This window comes from Taudactylus pleione, unplaced genomic scaffold, assembly GCF_031769625.1.
Source record: "Taudactylus pleione unplaced genomic scaffold, aTauple2 ptg000473l, whole genome shotgun sequence".
Classification (NCBI taxonomy): domain Eukaryota; kingdom Metazoa; phylum Chordata; class Amphibia; order Anura; family Myobatrachidae; genus Taudactylus; species Taudactylus pleione.
The window spans coordinates 10686973-10704423 of NW_028284875.1; the positions used below are offsets into that span (position 1 = coordinate 10686973).

The following is a 17451-nucleotide window of genomic DNA, read 5'->3' on the forward strand; positions in this document are numbered from 1 at the left end:
TTCTTAGCTCTATTGTTACTGGTTTCTGGAAAATAAATTCTTATTATTTTCCTTTAAACAGCTTATATATTTCATTAACTAGGTGCAAAAGACAATCTTTATACCATGTGCATGCTGTTCTTCGGCTGGTATTCTTATGGCTTCTGGATTTCTGTGCCATAGTTGACAGTGCCATACATGAATACAGTTAATATACTACTGCTCAGCGGTATTAAGAGCTTCATTATATTTTCACTGATACACTTGAATTGTGATGTTTTCTTATGCAAGTATGTGTCTACAATTTGTAACAATATATTTATCAACTTTAAATGTCACATGTCCATGCTTGATAAGCTTTTTCACAGACAACAGATTGATGTCTAGATTAGGCACATATAATGCATCCTTTATAAATATTTTTCTAGTAAATGTTGGAGAGACTGGACACCAAGTATAACCTTCTCCTATTCCTTCTGAGACCAAATAATGATCATTAACTGTGGCTATTCTTTTTGAATTACTTTGGTCTGAATATAGAATTTTTATCACTTGTCATATGAATTGTAGCTTCTGAGTCAATACACCAAGCATTAATCACTGTGCCTGTTTGTATTGAAAGCACATTCAGCATTAGAAGTATTTTCTAGCTCCTTTATAGTACTCTTTGCATTTTACTTTGCATCTTACTTCTCTAGCTGATTCATTTTCAGACTTGTTTCAGGTCTCTGACTAGTGCCTTTAATAATATAGTCCTGAACTCTCAATTCTGTATAATGCTTATTTGCACTTTCTATCTTGAGACAGAATTCATCCACAAGTTTGCCTTTAACATAATCTAATATCAAGTGTCTCATAGCTGTCTGTAACATTGAGTAACAGGGCTGCTATGTGAAAGTCCTTTATTTCTTCTCCTATTCAGTGCAGTCACTCTACTGTTTCAAGCATACATCTTACATAATCCTGCATATGCTGGCCTTTAAGCAGTTTAGTCTAGTACAACTTTCTTATTAAATATAGCATATTGCTTATATTAGCTCTCTCGTATACTTTCTGCAGCACATCCCACATTTATTTTGCTGTGTCACAGTTACATATATAAACAATGTAATCATCATCTACACTGAGATATTGAACTCTGGTCTTTCTGGTGTTTATCAGTCCATTCTTCTGTCACTGGATCAAGCTTAGCCTATTTTATATATTTCCACATACCTTCTGTTATGAGCAGCAACTTTGAATTTCCATGTCTGATAGTTATGGTTAGTCAGACTCATCACTGTGAATTTGGTTGAAGAACTAATAGCAGCAGCCATGTCCATGGGCTCTGTCTTTTCTTTCACTGAGAGTCTGAGTTTTGTAACTTATCTTTCTGCAGTCCTGGCCCATAACCTGTTAGCCAATATGCTATATAAGAGCAGCACAAAGTATAACTAAATAGTAGCTCTCAATTTATGTAGAAACAAGATCAAACACATGCTGCAAACTTTAGCATGCTGTTTTCACTATGGAGGAAAGGAAAGAAGGAACATCTTCTATAATAGAGTCTGGATAAAAACAGACCCCTTAGCTACCTTCTTTTTTTATCTAGTTTTATCAACAGCTGAATGCTGGTGACATCTGCATATATAATAAACAGTTGAGAACAGTGGTTGCAAAATCAAAATAACGCATCTTACAGTCCAAGATTTCCTATTCCATTGCTATTTAAATGTAGTAAGCAGAATCTCCGATAGAGAATTATTAGCTCTGATTTACGGAGGAAAAAGTGTAAATATGTTTATATAATTTCTAATAGTAGCTGATATGTCAGCTCAAGTTTGAATAAATGATTATTAAAAAGACGAATATAATTCCATTGTATCTGGTGCTCTTGTCTGGTCTGTCAGGATGCAGTAATTATAAAAAAAAAACAAAGACATAAAGCTAAGGCCCTCATTCAGAGCCGTACGCTCTGAGCAGAGCGCACGCTCTGAATGAGGGCCGCCCTCCATAAAAATGGGGCGTCCTCCTGGACGCTCGTATAGCTGTGGGTCACCACCCACAGCCTATACGAGCGTGCAGTTTGATGGCCACGATGGTCGTGACCATCAAAACTGCGAGCCGGAGCCTGCGGTTGAGGTTTTCAACCGCAAGCTCCGGAGTGATTTTGGCTCTATCAGAGCCAAAATCACTCCCACTGACATCACTAGTGATGTCAGTGGGCCGGCTTCTGATGGGAGGCGTTCCCGTGGGAATGCCCCCGTCAGGGAGGCACGCCCCCGGCACGCCCACCAAAGGGGGCGACAGCACGCCCCCTTTGATCAGACACAACGAGCAAAGGACTTTCCTTCGCTCGTCGCGTCTGGCGCATGCGCACGATGGAGCTCCCTCCGTCGTGCGCATGCTCAGTGCAGAACATCGACCCACTTGCGAGCGGACAGCCGCTCGCGAGTGGGTCTGAATCAGGGCCTAAGTCCCTAAGGGATTAAACATTGAGGGTAAAGCATTATTTCAGTGTTTATCTTTCTAGAAATCAAGTCCTACTTATTTTGAAACCAACTGTTTACTTTGATGTGTATCATAATTTAAAAAAGACATTTTTAAATAGCAATCCATGGGTGGCATTTTTGAAAAGTTAAAGTAATCATCCAATCTCTTAGCTACAGTATATTTCCATAACAAATAGATGACATTTACCATACCACCATTTTGATACAGTTTCTGCACTGGTTTGTGGTTAGAAATAGCATTTCAGTGTTGTGTTCAAATAATTTTTTGGGGGGGTGGGGGGAGGGGACGGATGCTAAAATAGCAACAAAATATCCCAATATGAATTAAGTTTCCAAAGTTGATTATATTATATTTCAATTTGTATGTATGTATTTTTATAAGCAAGCATGGTAAAAATCATGTCGTCTTACATAATTCTCCAGCAAACCCTCAATAGCTATAGTAATTGTACTATTCTTCAACTGTTTGATCTACTGAAATTCTCACCTTTTATAACAGCTTCTCTAACATAACTTACTACATACAACTTGTGTTGAGAATTGAGGTTAGTGGTCCTTTAGAAATTGGCCCAGTACTTCCTACCAACAGCCAGCCAATCACAAGTGGCCTTCGTGGAAAATGTTTGTGGCCGGTAAAGTGGAGTTATCTTGTCTACTGACTATGATATTTAACTTCGGTCGTCTATAGTGTGCAGACAATTGGAAGCCTCTGAGAGCTTAGTGCTCTGCTTTTTTTGTGCCTCCAACTCCCCAATAGAAGCACTATAGCTGGTCATTGGTGGGTCCCCTGCTATAGCGGAAACCAGCCCTTCACACATATCACTGGGGCTCCTAGGAAGTTTATAATTGTGCAATAATTTTTTCCTATGTTATTTAGTGTCACTGTGCATAGAGCGAGACGTACTAAGCCTTCAAAAATGATAAAGTGGAGAGTGATAAAGGGGTCTATTTACTAAGCCTTGGATGGATATAAAATGAACGGAGATAAAGTACCAACCATCAGCTCCTAACTGCCATGTCACACGTTGTGTTTGAAAAACGACAGTTAAGACCTGGTTGGTTGATACTTTATCTCTGTCCACTTTATCTCCATTCAGGGCTTAATAAAACAGACCTCAAAGTACCAACCAATCAGCTTCTAACTGTCACTTTGCAGGCTGTTTTTGAAAAATGTCTGTTAGGAGCTGATTGGTTGGTACTTTATCACTCTCCACTTTATCACTCTTCAAGGCTTAGTACATCTACCTCTGAGTGTTAAGTATATTACATTAGTCAGAGTGTGTCTGCAGTAGACTCAATCTCCATGAAGAACCTAATTTCATACACAAATAGTAACAAGTAATAATGAAATATTGAGGTAATGATGTCCCCTTAGTGTTATTCTAAATATAAGCCATACCTATAAACTTTTATTTAATTGACAGGTAAGGTATAAAGAGATCGGAGGTCGGATTCGGCTGTGATGATTTTACAGTGCACAGCTAATGATTTTATTTTGCCCTTTGAAACAGTATGCCATCAAGGTGCATTGGTGTAAAACCAGGTAAGCTTCATATATTACCTCCATTGCTGGAGGCATTTCACCACATAGGATCACCATAAGGCAATAATCCACTCTATCTAGACTCCAATATGGCACACATTTCCCTAACCTCCATATATAATCCATCTGGGATCTAATACTGTATTGTGTAAAGAATCTGCAAAACTGCATGAGACATAAAGAAAAGAAGGTGGCCAATTACTGTCCATGCCCACAAAGACCCATACATGAGCAGGACTTCTCCATAATAATAATGATATTGCAAGTATAACTTCAAATATACATAATTAGAGTTCTCCAGAGCACACACAATGCAAAATGGTGGCATGCACATACAGCAGATATAAAAAAATCATGTCAGACTATATTTGTAACTTTGATGTGTCCTTGAAACCTACTCATTAAGCCCTATATTCTGACTAAAGCCCCTGTGCCAGTTGAAGATAATCAGCCCTGATACGTGATGCTGCCATTACCATTATTCACAGCAGAGTATGTAATGCCGGCACTCGGGATGTCTCCTGTCAAAATAACGACAGCAGCATCCCAATGGTTGATATCCTGACAGAGGTCGGGTAAGTATACTGACCCCCCTTCTCTCCCTAACTCTTATTTCTCGTAGCGTAACCCTAACCCTCCCCGTTAGTGCCTAAACCCAAGTCTCTCCCCTTTTTGCCTAATCCTAACCCTCCCCCCTTAGTGCCTAAACCTAAGTCTCCCCCCTTTTTGCCTAAACCTAACCTTCCCCCCTTAGTGCCTAACCCTAACCCTCCCCCCAGTGGTGCCTAACCCCGCCCCCGAGGGGTGCCTAACCATAACCTCACCACCAAAACTTAACCCTAACCCCGCTATGCTGCCTAAAACTAACACCCCCCACCACCCTCCCACGTGCTTACCTTGTTCGGGATGGCGTTTATCTGGATTCCAGTGTCTGCATTAAGTTAGGCATTGGTATTTTGAAGCCTATCTTAAGTCCTGTGTCAGGCTTGCACCATCGGAATTTAGACCAGCAACATTCAGTCCGCCGGTCTGTTAACTACATCCCATTGTTCTTTCGGTGATGCACTGTGTTGTCTTTGCATCAAACTTATATTTTAGAACTAAGGCTAAAAAATTCCATCCATCTAGTTTAGGGTGCTTGAATGTAATTTTTATGCAAATAAATCCTACAAGAATATCTGGAGTTAATCACAATCACTTTGAGGTACTGCCACTAATAATAAGAAAAATCAGCAACATTCACATTAACCCACCCTGGGCCATTTGCCCAGCACTGCTGGATATCCATTTCACCAAAGAAACACAACCACGCATGTGCAAGTACTGTATGTGCCTATGGCCACCGTGCACAACAGAACACAACAAAACCAGCCAGATAAGAGAAGAAAGGGACTATAAACTAAAAACAGAGAAAGCCTGAGGTCAGCAAAACACAATAATAATCACTGTCCCTCTAGCATGAGGGTAAACTGAAGTGCAATTAAGCAACTTTGCTGGGTACAAGTGAACCCTGACCATGAGCATTTAGTGTACTTTTAAGCCTCCTGCAGCAGGGATTAGGAGGGAGGGGACAGAGAAACATACTGAGGACCGGCAGGAATCAGGAAGGAATGACTCTTCCCTGCTCAATGAATTGCGGATGGATCACTTTGCCCATACTTATTATTATGGGTAAGTGAAATTATCTGCAACTCGGGAAACCTCATTAGTAACACAGCTCTTGACTAGCGCAATGCTGTGAAAAGCCCTTTAATCACAGGTGATGGATGATAAAGGGCATTTCACAGCTTCTACGAGAGATACTGTACTAGATGAGAAAGCACTTTCACGAGAGAGAGAGAGAGAGAGAGAGAGAGAGAGAAAGAGAGAGAGAGAGAGGGTGAGAAAAGGGGGAGAGAAAAAAGGAGAAAGAAAAAACTAAGGGGAAAGATAAAAGAGGTTGAGATAATAAGGAGGAGGAGAGTAAAAAAAAAAAGGGGGAAAAAGAGGAGATTGGGAGAGAGCAAGAGAGAGATGGGGAGAGAGACAAGGAAAGAGAGAGGGAGAAAGAGGTGGAAGGGAAGAAAGAGAGACAGAGAAAAGAAGGGGAAAGGAGACAGAAATGCAAGTAATATCCTTAAATTCACAAGTTTGTTGTTTATTTCCTTATCCATTTGATGGTTGTCTAACAATATAGAAGTCCCTCTAACTGCTGAAATGCAGAGTGCTAAATGTTATGTATATTTTCATTTCTTTGTGGTGTCCTGCAGTGTACAGAAAATAACCCCCACCCTACCCCATACCCACCAATGGTGCCAGTAACAGGTAGGGTGCAGACTTAAAATGTTGATTCCATTCATTTCTGTATCTTGAGTGGAAGGTGAGTTACAAACTCGGTGGTCACAACAATGGTGAAAAGTTACATTCCCAGAGTGTGTACATAACAAACATTTGAATTATATTATTGCAGTTATTCCTTTGGGTCCCTCGATCAAGAAACATGCCCGCAGACACATCATCAACTTCAGATAGCATAAAGCTCACTGTACTTTATGTGGTTCAATACTGTCACAGAATGTCATGATAAACGTGTGATAATGATTTATCTAAGTGGTGCTAATCATTGAGCCTAGTTAGTTACTGTAAATGCTGTAATAAAGATGACTCTATGGTCTATTCAGCAATGATTTTTTTATATAATAAATGCGGAAACTATTATCTCCGCATTTTTTAAGTAAATCCACTATTCAGCAATGGGTTAATGGAGAAGATAATGCAATTATCTTCTCCATTAATTCCCATCCCACAGAGTACCTCACTGTAGGGATCAACCATTGATCTCTACAGTGCTTTAACGCTTTTTTTGTTATTCAGCAAAGCAAAAAGCATTAAATTACTGTAAAAATATTTACTTTATATAATGCTATCTCAGAATATTTTATATAACGACATCTCAGAATATTTACTTTATAATAACATCATCTGAGAATATTTATTTTATATAATGGCATTTCAAAATAATTACTTTATATAACGCCATCTCAAAATATTTATTTTATATAACGCCATCTCAGAATAATTACTTTATACACCGCCATCTCAAAATATTTATTTTATATAATGCCATCTCAGAATAATTATTTTATATATCGTCATTTCAGAATAATTACTTTATATTACGCCATCTCAGAATACGTACTTTATATAACGCCATCTCAGAATATTTATTTAATATAATGCCATCTCAGAATAATTATTTATGTAACACCATCTCAGAATATTTATTGCATATACGCCATCTCAGAATATTTACTTTATTTAACGCCATATTAGAATGGCGTTCATACTTCCTGAAAACTGCAGGGACAGAGAGAAATTTGCCCATAAGTCCCTGCAGGATCTTGTAACTTCGGCCAGTCACCGTCCCTGCTTTGCTGTTTCCGCTGACTGGTAAGTTTCTCTAGAGCCTGTCAAAACTGCCTAAATTGATTGAAATGTGTACACAGGCTTTATATTAGTCTGTATACATTTAAATGTATGCGCTTTTATATTTTATATATATATATATATATATATTTATATATATATATATATATATATTAAATATAAATAGCGCAAATATAAATATATACAGACTAATATAAAGCCTGTGTACACATTTCAATAAATTTTGACAGTTTTGACAGGCTCTAGAGAAACTTACCCTCGGCGTTCAATGCAAAGCGGGGACGGAGACTATTAGCAAGCGCATGACTGAGCATGCTCAGAAGAAGAATCAGAAGGTTTTGTTTTCAGAGTCCCAATAACAATGCCTTCTGTAACATTGCAGGGACAGCGTGTTAACGCAACCGCTGTCCCCGCACTAAAAAATGCTGAATAGCTTACATAAAATTTAACAATTGATAAAAAATGGTGACGATGTTGCCCGATAATATTCTGGGCAACACCGTCACTGTTACTGAACAGACCCCTTTGTCTGTCTCTATGATGGCAGTATTTCACATCAAAAATGTTTGAGAAAGCTTATTTGGATTTATTGTTTTCACAACAGTTATTGCTCTTGCATTTTCGTAGCTGTTCCTTGGTATAGATGAGTTATTTAAATTGCCATCATAGTCCAGAATTGGAATATACATTTTAGCAGCATAAATCATCTCTGAAAAGCAACCCAATCACAAGTGTCATGTTTAATTATTATGACGTGTTAAAGCAAAACTGTGCTTTGCCATAAAACAAACAGATCTAATTATTACAATGTTACATGTAGGAATGTGAGAACTGATAACAAAGGAGATTATTTTAGGCAATCTGGTAATTAACTACAACAACTATTTAGGAAATGATGTGTATCCTTTTCTTAGCTGCAGGTGATTTGCTAATGTAGTTCTAAGAAGCTCCACCACATGCTACAAGTGTTCTATGTCTATTTATATTTGCATTGGCAAAATGACCTAAAGCAAATTGAGAAATTCCATATGATCGTATCAAGTGGCAAAGACTAAAGTATGTATATAGGCCATACATGATGGAGTTTCCAAGCTAAGATCTTACTTAACTACTAGTGCAAATAAAACATTTAAAAATAATGTTGTTTTTTAATTTAGAATAGCCCTATTCTGCAGAACATAAAAATATAAATTTGCATATACATTTTTCTTTGTCATTAAGGCTTTCAATCTAGTTTGTTTGTGCCTAATGTGAGATACACACTTGGCCGACCCAACGGCCAGCCATCGAGCAACCAATTTGGTATGCATATACCCTTACCATTCGGCATCTTCAAATGTCTGGCCAAACATCACAAATGGGCAGGTTTTTAAATTTACCTGCTCAGTTGTGATATCAGTGTCGGCGATGCCTGTGGCCAGCATATCTGGCCAGTTGGTCAGTAGCCACAACATGGTTCACAGATATATTATGTGTACGCACAAGCCGATCTACTGAACAATATATCATTCGTCGGCTGTACGATGAACAATACTTTTAAGTTTCGGCTGTTTATCGTACAGTGTGTACCCAGTATAAGACATAAGCAACAAAGTTGTTTATGCAATGACAAAAAGAGTTAATGCCTCTATATCTTTACTATATGGTAAATGAACTCAATCACTCTTAGATAATATAGTTTGGTTAGCTAAATTCATGAATTCTTTGGATTTCATTAGTTACATTTGAGCTGTATGAGAAAAAAAGCAATGCTGTTAATAGTTAATACTTAATAGTGCAGCATATGTGTCAATAAAAAATAGATCATCTGCTGGAACAAGGGGATATATTTACTAAAATGCAAGGTTTTTAGAAATGGAGATGTTGCCCATAGCAACCAATCAGATTCTAGCTATTATCTTCTAGAAGGTTCTAGATAAATGTTAAGTAGAATCTATTAAGACTATTATGTTATTTTAGGTGCAACAGACAGACACCATCATGTACAGGTATATATTCATTCATAGCCATGGTTGCATTAGTATTAGCAGAGGGATGTTTCTAGGGTGATTTACTATGTGTCTTTTTTGTTAGGTTGAGTAATCATGGAGTGTTCTAAGCCCTGAAGGCTAGAGGGAAAGTGTAATGGGATGAGGAGCAGCATTCCAGAAATAAGGTGCATAGCAAGGGATGTCTTGTACAGTATATACAATCAGAAAAGGTGATGAGAGTTAGAGCAATATGGTAGAAGAGAAGGGACTGTCAAGTGGGATCTTAGTAGATTAAGGTTGATCTGTAACTTGGCAGAGCATGATTTAGGGATTTAAATGTGTGAGTCAGGGTTTTGAGATAGACTTATTAGTAAATAGGAAACTAATTTAGGGATTTGCATAACAGAGAGTAATAGGTGGGGTGTAATTGTACATGAATGAAACTTGCATTCATTTCACTAAGGTCAGATTGGCTAAATTTAGAGGGGTGTTTCAGTGAAATTTGATGAGCAAGGAGATTAGAAAACTGTAGACTGTTCAGTGGGAAATGTATTTTTTTTTAAATGGCATCTTATTTACTAAAGGATATTAATTCTTGTAAAATAAATTTATTTTGAGACAGATAAATCAGGTTTATAGGGGTGATCAACTTAAGAGCTCTTAATCAAATTGCCATAAATTGATTAAAAAATTTGTGGATTCATTGCTCAAACTCAAGAATAAATATTTATATTAAAACTATTTTGGTATAATGGGCAGGGACTTAGGGACATTTGTCTATTATACTGCAATCACTAATTTGCCACTCCAGAGATATGTAATGTCACCCCTGGCACCACGGCACAGTAGGTATAAGAAACGCACTAGTGCTGTTGGTGCGGGCTTGGAGTTCCCTTATATGCATCATGCTGATTTTCATTAAGTCAAAAAGAGCACCACACTCATGGGTCACCTGTTATTGTGAAAATAATCCTAGCTCTCTGCTGCTGGAACTGGTTTACATGTAAATATATTTATTTATCAGATATAAATGTATTTATTTATTAATGGAGCTTTCCCATTCATTTCAGTGGAATATTCAATAAGGCACAGTATACATGTGACCTACACTTAGAAGCCCCAGTTAAATTAATGGAGCTCTGCAGCAGTAATTTTTTCCTTCTTCGCAGATATTAAATTGTCTATTGATGTAGAATAAAAGCAGAAAATTGAATCTCCTCTCAACAATAGCCAATCCCATATCAAAGGTGGAAAACTGTTTTGATTGGTCTGTGGCAAAGGAGAATATTTCTTCTTTTTATTAGACTATGGAAAGTCAAGAAGAAGAAAGAAGAGAACAATATTTGCTGTTAGACAGATTAGGAACAAAGAAAGCAGAAATTAACATTTTGTTTTATATTTTATAAAATGTCTTATAAGGGTTTAAAAGGTGTTTTATTCATATTTATTATTCTGGTATAATGGATTGAGTCTTAGTGAAGGGGAGCAACTTATTAAAATGGGAAAATTCAAGGGTCAAAATACTTTTAGTTACCCTTTTATACCCCAGCCTCCTTGTAGGAACCAGCCCTGCATCGATCACCCTGGTGTGAGCGTTCACTAGGAAAGGGGACATAATGCTCATGAAATTTGCCTGATTTTCCAATTTATAGATTTTTTGTACTAATTGAACTTGTCCATTGATTTCAATGGCACATTCATTTCAATTCCAGTGTCAGCGCTACATCCACAAATGTGAATTGATATTAATGGCAAATGCTCCATACATGTAGAAAAGTTTTGAGTTTTTCCCTCTCACTCATCTCACTGGTGAGCATCTGAATACAGAGAGTTGATCTGTGTCTCTCAAAAGCGAACACAAAGTGTTACCTGTGATGTGTGCTAGGCAGAGCACATGGACACAGGGTTCTATTTACTACAATGCATTTAAATGCAGATTGTAGTGTGATAATACCGGCTGAATTCGCATTGCGAATTCAGGCAATATCACAGGGATTTACTAAAAATCCCTTGCAGGGACAGAGCTTGCGATAAAGCTCTGTCCTTGTGAATCCTCTTCGCAGCCTTATCGTGGTATTTTTTGAAAAAAATACCATGACAAGTGCCCACACATGCGCCCACCGGCCACCGCTAAGCCCCCCCATGATTGTGACCCCCCACACACACACACCCCCGCGCCTCCCCCTCCCCCCTTAATTACACATACCTCCGGTGATGTCCTCGGTGGCTCCGGTCAGCAGATCTCCTATACTGCACTGTGACCTGGTCTGCTGATGACCGGGTTTCACTGCAGAATGGGAGACCAGCTGACCGGAGGGAGGACATCACCATAAGTTATTATTTTTTTACAATTTATTTTTTTTGGCAGTGAGTAGCGTGTGGTCTGTTTAGACCACACAACTGATCACTGGGGCTAGCTCCGGGCTCTGCTCTGCCTGTTAGAGCGGAGCAGGAGTCCGGTAACCGGGGGAGACCCTGGCGTTATTATCACGGGGCTTCCCCTGGTATTTTTTCACAATATATTTTTAGTAACTTGCAGACAGATCACATTTCCCATTACAATTATGGGAAATGTGATCTGATTACTAAAAATATGTGATAATGAGGGCTTGGAGTAGAATTTTACGAATTTTACTCCAATTGTCCTTTAGTAAATTTAGGTGAAACTAAAAAAATGTGAAAAAAGTGTGAAAACACCCTTTTTCACTTTATTTTAGTAAAAAAATGATAATAAATAGAGCCCAGAGACTCATAGGGCTCTATTTACTATCATTATTTTTCACACCCTTTTCACATTATTTTAGTTTCACCAAAATTTTCTAAAGGACAATTGGAGTAGAATTTGTGGCATTATCCAGGGTCTCCCCCGGTTACCGGACTCCTGCTCTGCTCTAACAGGCAGAGCAGAGCCCAGAGACGGCCCCAGTAATCAGTTGTGTGGTCTAAACAGACCACACGCTGATCATTGCCAAAAAAAAAAATAGTAAAAATAAAAATAACTTACCTGAGTCATTGGACCAGAGATCAGGGCTCTGTGATGGTCTCCCTCCAGTCAGCTGGTCTCCCATCCTGCACTGGGACCCAGTCAACAGCTGACCGGGTCACAGTGCAGGATGGGAGATCAGCTGACTGGAGCCACAGAGGACATTAATGGAGGTAAGTGTAATCAAGGGGGGGCCGCAGGGGGTGAGGGGTCGTGATTGCAGGGTTCGGGGCTTAGCGGCAGCCAGTGGGCGCATGTGCGGGCACCTGTCACTGTATTTTTCATGAATAATACCATGATAAAGCTGCGGAGGGGATTCGCAGGGACAGAGCTTTATCGCAAGCTCTGTCCATGCAAGGGATTTTTAGTATAGCCCTGTGATATTGCCGTGAATTGGCATTTCCAGGCCCCGCTAGTTCTGCCAATGCCTACAGGTCTCACTCAATATTGAAATATCACTGCTCTGTGCTGTTGGAGAACATTGCTCCTTCTCATATCTAACTCTCAGTAAGTGGTCTTCATTTTAGCTCCATTCCCCCTTCACATCATGACACTGCCCTTGTCATATTTAATCCCACCATCACTTATATAATCTGGTATAATTCCAGAAGTAGACAAGTTCCTGTCTCCCTCAGAATATTCACATTTTGTTGCTGTAAACATTCCGATTATCCTATTGCTACAGGGTTGTCACATGCAGATATGAGAACAAGGGAATAGGTACTGACTCAGACCCTAGTCATCACACATTGAATAAAACAGTTTAGATTATTTTGGAACACAGCATATAAAATGCATCTGCAACATGGAAAGTAAAATTTGTGCAGCATTATAACAGTTAAGACAAGCATACTGACTTTTCCTTTGAGGTCAATGTAATGTGGCTGAAAGCAATTGTGAGGTATTTGTGGTAAACTGATAAATGTAGTGGTTTAAATATTTCCACAAGAACAGAGTTTGCAATTAGAACCACACATCCCACACAGAGATAGCTGCCTATGAAACAAAACAGGAACACCACGCCCCTTCAGAAGAATTTCAGGTATGAACAAAGAGACTTCTCTACCTTTCCTCACAACTTTAAAAGAGAAAATTTACTGTTTGGATGATCAGAATTTTGCTATAAAGATGAGAGTAATTTCAAGGTGTGTGATCTTTTACTTCACAATAGGAAATTAAATGCAATCCTGTCATTTAGGCCTAGAAAACGTACTCTGCAGCTGATGGTAAACTATAACTCTAACGCTCTATTGGCTGAGAACTAGAAACTGCAAGACTAGTATTCCCATCTTGGTAAAACAGATAAAAGGACACTTGGTAACATCATCTGCTCGGTCAATGTAATAGATTCTGGGTGCCAAATACATAATAAAACTGTTTCTTTTCTGGATGAATCACAAGTCTGTATTTTTTTTAAACTTTGCAGTTAACAATTTCCAGTGGCATAAATAGATTACAACACAAGTACAGTATGCCAACCACTGATGCAGCACACACATAACAGTAACTTATTTTCCAATGTACAAACTACATTTCAATGTTTGTACGCATACATATTGTATCAATTAGGGTTATGCAAATACTGCTATACAGAAACAAAAGAAAGTATAAGTTATTAGCTGTAAACCTCAGTTGTTGACTGGTGAAATATATATATGACCCACACTAGAATACAAATGCATTGACTAAACCACCACCATATTGTGCTTTGCCATTTTTAAATATAATGACCACTTAGGATGTTCTTTCCATGCTTATTAAATCTGTGCTGAATTTAACGCTTACAAAGGAAAAGACTGAAATCCCACATTGCATGCTACAACGCCAGAACGCTTAACAGGGCACAGCCTCCGCTGATCACTCCAAATTTCACATTTTTTGTTATGAAATAATGTAAAACACAAAAGAGAAGCAAATGATGAAAGATATATGTCATTGCATTTTAAAAGTGATATATGTCACTTTCTCTCTCTCTCTCTTGCCATGTATAATACATGGTTTGATGAATTTCCCAGTTGTAAAGAGTTGTTTTATAAGCTATACCCACAAAAAAAGAAAAAGAAAAGGTAGAACATAAAGTAAAAGGAAATTCGAAATAGCGTCATATCCTCAAATCAAATTTTGCTCCCAAATTTTACTAAATTTACATTATTTAATAACATAATTCAGTTTGCACAAATGTTTTTCTACCTATAGTAATAGTAAACAATTAGATTACAGCATCATTCCAAACTACAGTAGCAGTTGATAAAATGAAAGGAACCATCTAATTGGTTACTGTGGGTTACAGCACATTTTTGCTACTTACATCATATTATTGAATAATTATTGTGCACATTATGTTATTCCAGTGCTTAATCTGTATATAAATAAAAAGTAGTGTGACTGTGATAAAAAAAAGAGACAGAAATGAGCAATGAGGTTGTGGGTTTGATTCTCACTACGGCCCTAACTGTGTGGAGTTTGTATATTCTCCCTGTGCTTGCGTGGGTTTCCTCTGGGTGCTCCGGTTTCCTCCCATACTCCAAAAATATACTGGTAGGTTAATTGGGTCCCAACAAAAATTAACCCTAGTGTGTGTGTATGTGAGCATGTGGTAGGGAATATAGATTGTAAGCTCCACTGGGGCAAGTGCTGCGGAATATGTTTGCGCTATATAAATAACTGGTAATAATAATAATAATAATAATAATAATAAAAACTTATGACATATGATGGAAGGACATGATCTTTAAACATTAGTGGCTATGGGGCCAAGGAGTACCAAAACTGTGTTGCTATAATATCTACCTAATTCTACAAGACAAATATAAATAATTCATATTTATGCAATATTATGAAATCCATTTGAAATGACTAACAATGCTATTTACTATATATTTCAGTACATACACAAACTACTCTTAAACAGACTGATCATATGATTAATAATTTCAAAGAAAAAAGACAAATAAAAAAATGTATTGATGTTACTATTCAATATTCACATACAGTAGCTCCGCTTTGTACAAATCATAACTCTGACAAGTACACAATACAGGAAGACAAATATGTTAATTAAAATATATATGTGGTCCAAACTCATAAGTGCATAAAGTTCAATATGTACTAGACATACTGGACACCCTTTCTACTTTAAACTACCCACTGTATAGCAAATTAGGATGTGTGACAATCAAATATTGCTCATCATGTTATCGCTTGGTTTTTAAATAAAAAAAGGCTTTAAAAACGGAGACATCAACCATCAGTCTGTGGTTAGATTACCCCAGGAGAAAGTAACAGTCCCCATTCTGAAGAGATTGGAGTCTGTTATGTTGCCCGTTAGTGGAATGTGAGGTCCTAGCTTAGCATGCATATAAGTTTGATCCCTCAATGAAAGTGCCACCAGCCACCTCTTCCGTAAGAGACTACTCTGCTTTTCTTTGCAAAATAAGAACTCAATTGCCAAGCACAAGAACAATGGGCACAGAATTGTGCAACTTTAAGTTGGCAGTTACTGTAAGTAATTATTTAGCTGAAAGACACAATGGTACGTGTGACAGAATTTATAGCACAGCACCTAAGTAAATATGGGTGTAATGTATGTAGGCACATCCTACTATCTATCACTGCACATACAGTATCCATCCATCACACACCCGGGATATCATTTGCACAATCTGCTGTTATCTCTCATTTAAGACAATATTTGTGTCGAAGCAAATACTGTAAATTATTGTACGACCCTTGTAGTACAAGTGTTCCTGTAAGTAATGCAATGGGAATGGCAGAATCTATAGTGAAACCTGAGCAGTACAGAATAGATCAGCCTCACAAAAGATGTGGGGGAGGGCAGACCTCACTGCAGAGCCCCTCTGCCATGTGATATTATTAATGCTGCCACTAAACAAACTAAAGTAGACTAAAAGTAACAGTGCAAAGAGGAATGCAGAGTGATATTACCGTCAGGGCTGAGTACTTCTGTGTACGGGTGACCGGTCCCAGGAAGAGGATCAGCAGCAGCAGCAGGAGAAAGTTACCAGGCAGCATCCTGATAGCACATCCACAGCTGGAACGCCAGAAACTTCCTTATGGATCACAGACAGGACTTGCTTGTGGCCAGGTTCTGTGCTCCTCCGCTGGGTCCGTGTGCGGGCTGCTGCCTATGCCCGGTGTATGCAAGTCTCTTTCCTGCTGTCACTTTCAGAGGAGCCTGCTCAGTACCCTCATATACAGCACAGTGTCAGCTTACTCTGCTAATACACCCTTATTGCTCTTATTCTTCATCTGACAGATGCGCTATAGCCTGGGACTAACAGATCTCACCCTTCCTCTGCCTCCCTCCCTCTATTCTGGCTGCTCTCTTATCTGATTCTGGCTATCTCTTGTCTTTTTTAACGTTGTTGATTTTCCCCCCTTCCTTTAGGAGATCTGTCATCTGATGATTGCTTCTTGCCAAGTAGAATGAAGAGAAAAGCTGCCTAACGCCTATATGGCTGCAGGCAACAGGCTAAATGTGTCTTTCCTTCTCAGGGAAGGTGTAGCTGCAAGTCACAAATGACCAGATGATGATGGTAAAACCCCTCTTTTCTCCCTACCACTGAGTCCTGCCTCCACAGTCTGCTCCAAGACCTGTTGCTCTAGGTTGATTGATTAACCCCCTGACACTCTTAATTACAAAACAATTCTAAAGTCCTGCAGTAGGCAGGAAAAGTTTATTTCAATGGATGCACTTTTTTAAGTGTAGACTGTAATGTGATAATAAGGATGGGGAAATATAGCATATGAAACCTAATGTAGATTGTTGTATTTACAGAAGAGATATTTCATCATGCGGAAATTAGTGTAGTCAGACATTGTAGAGTAGAAGATTTATGTGCGATTGAATTCAACTCTATTCTTCCATGTTTTCCATTCTTGTATTTACCCATCCCATAATTCACATTTATCTTTCACTCCCTACTTGACTCTGTCAGCACCCCTTATATTTCCTGCTCTCACACTCATCACAAGATGTCACCAATGTGCCCTACAAATACTGTATAACTGTGATATGTGATTGTATTTCTTACTACA

The 17451-nt window shown here is 38.4% G+C and overlaps 1 protein-coding gene across 1 annotated transcript in view; it reads right to left on the bottom strand.

Moving 5' to 3' along the window:
• The window catches only part of SMOC2 (SPARC related modular calcium binding 2), a 424404-nt gene extending 407497 nt beyond the window's left edge, over nt 1-16907 (bottom strand). The window contains exon 1 of the mRNA XM_088448976.1: nt 16339-16907. Coding sequence (XP_088305102.1) covers nt 16339-16425 — 87 coding nt within the window. The 5' untranslated portion in view covers nt 16426-16907. The remainder of the gene's footprint in view (nt 1-16338) is intronic.
• Nucleotides 16908-17451: the final 544 nt, after the last annotated feature.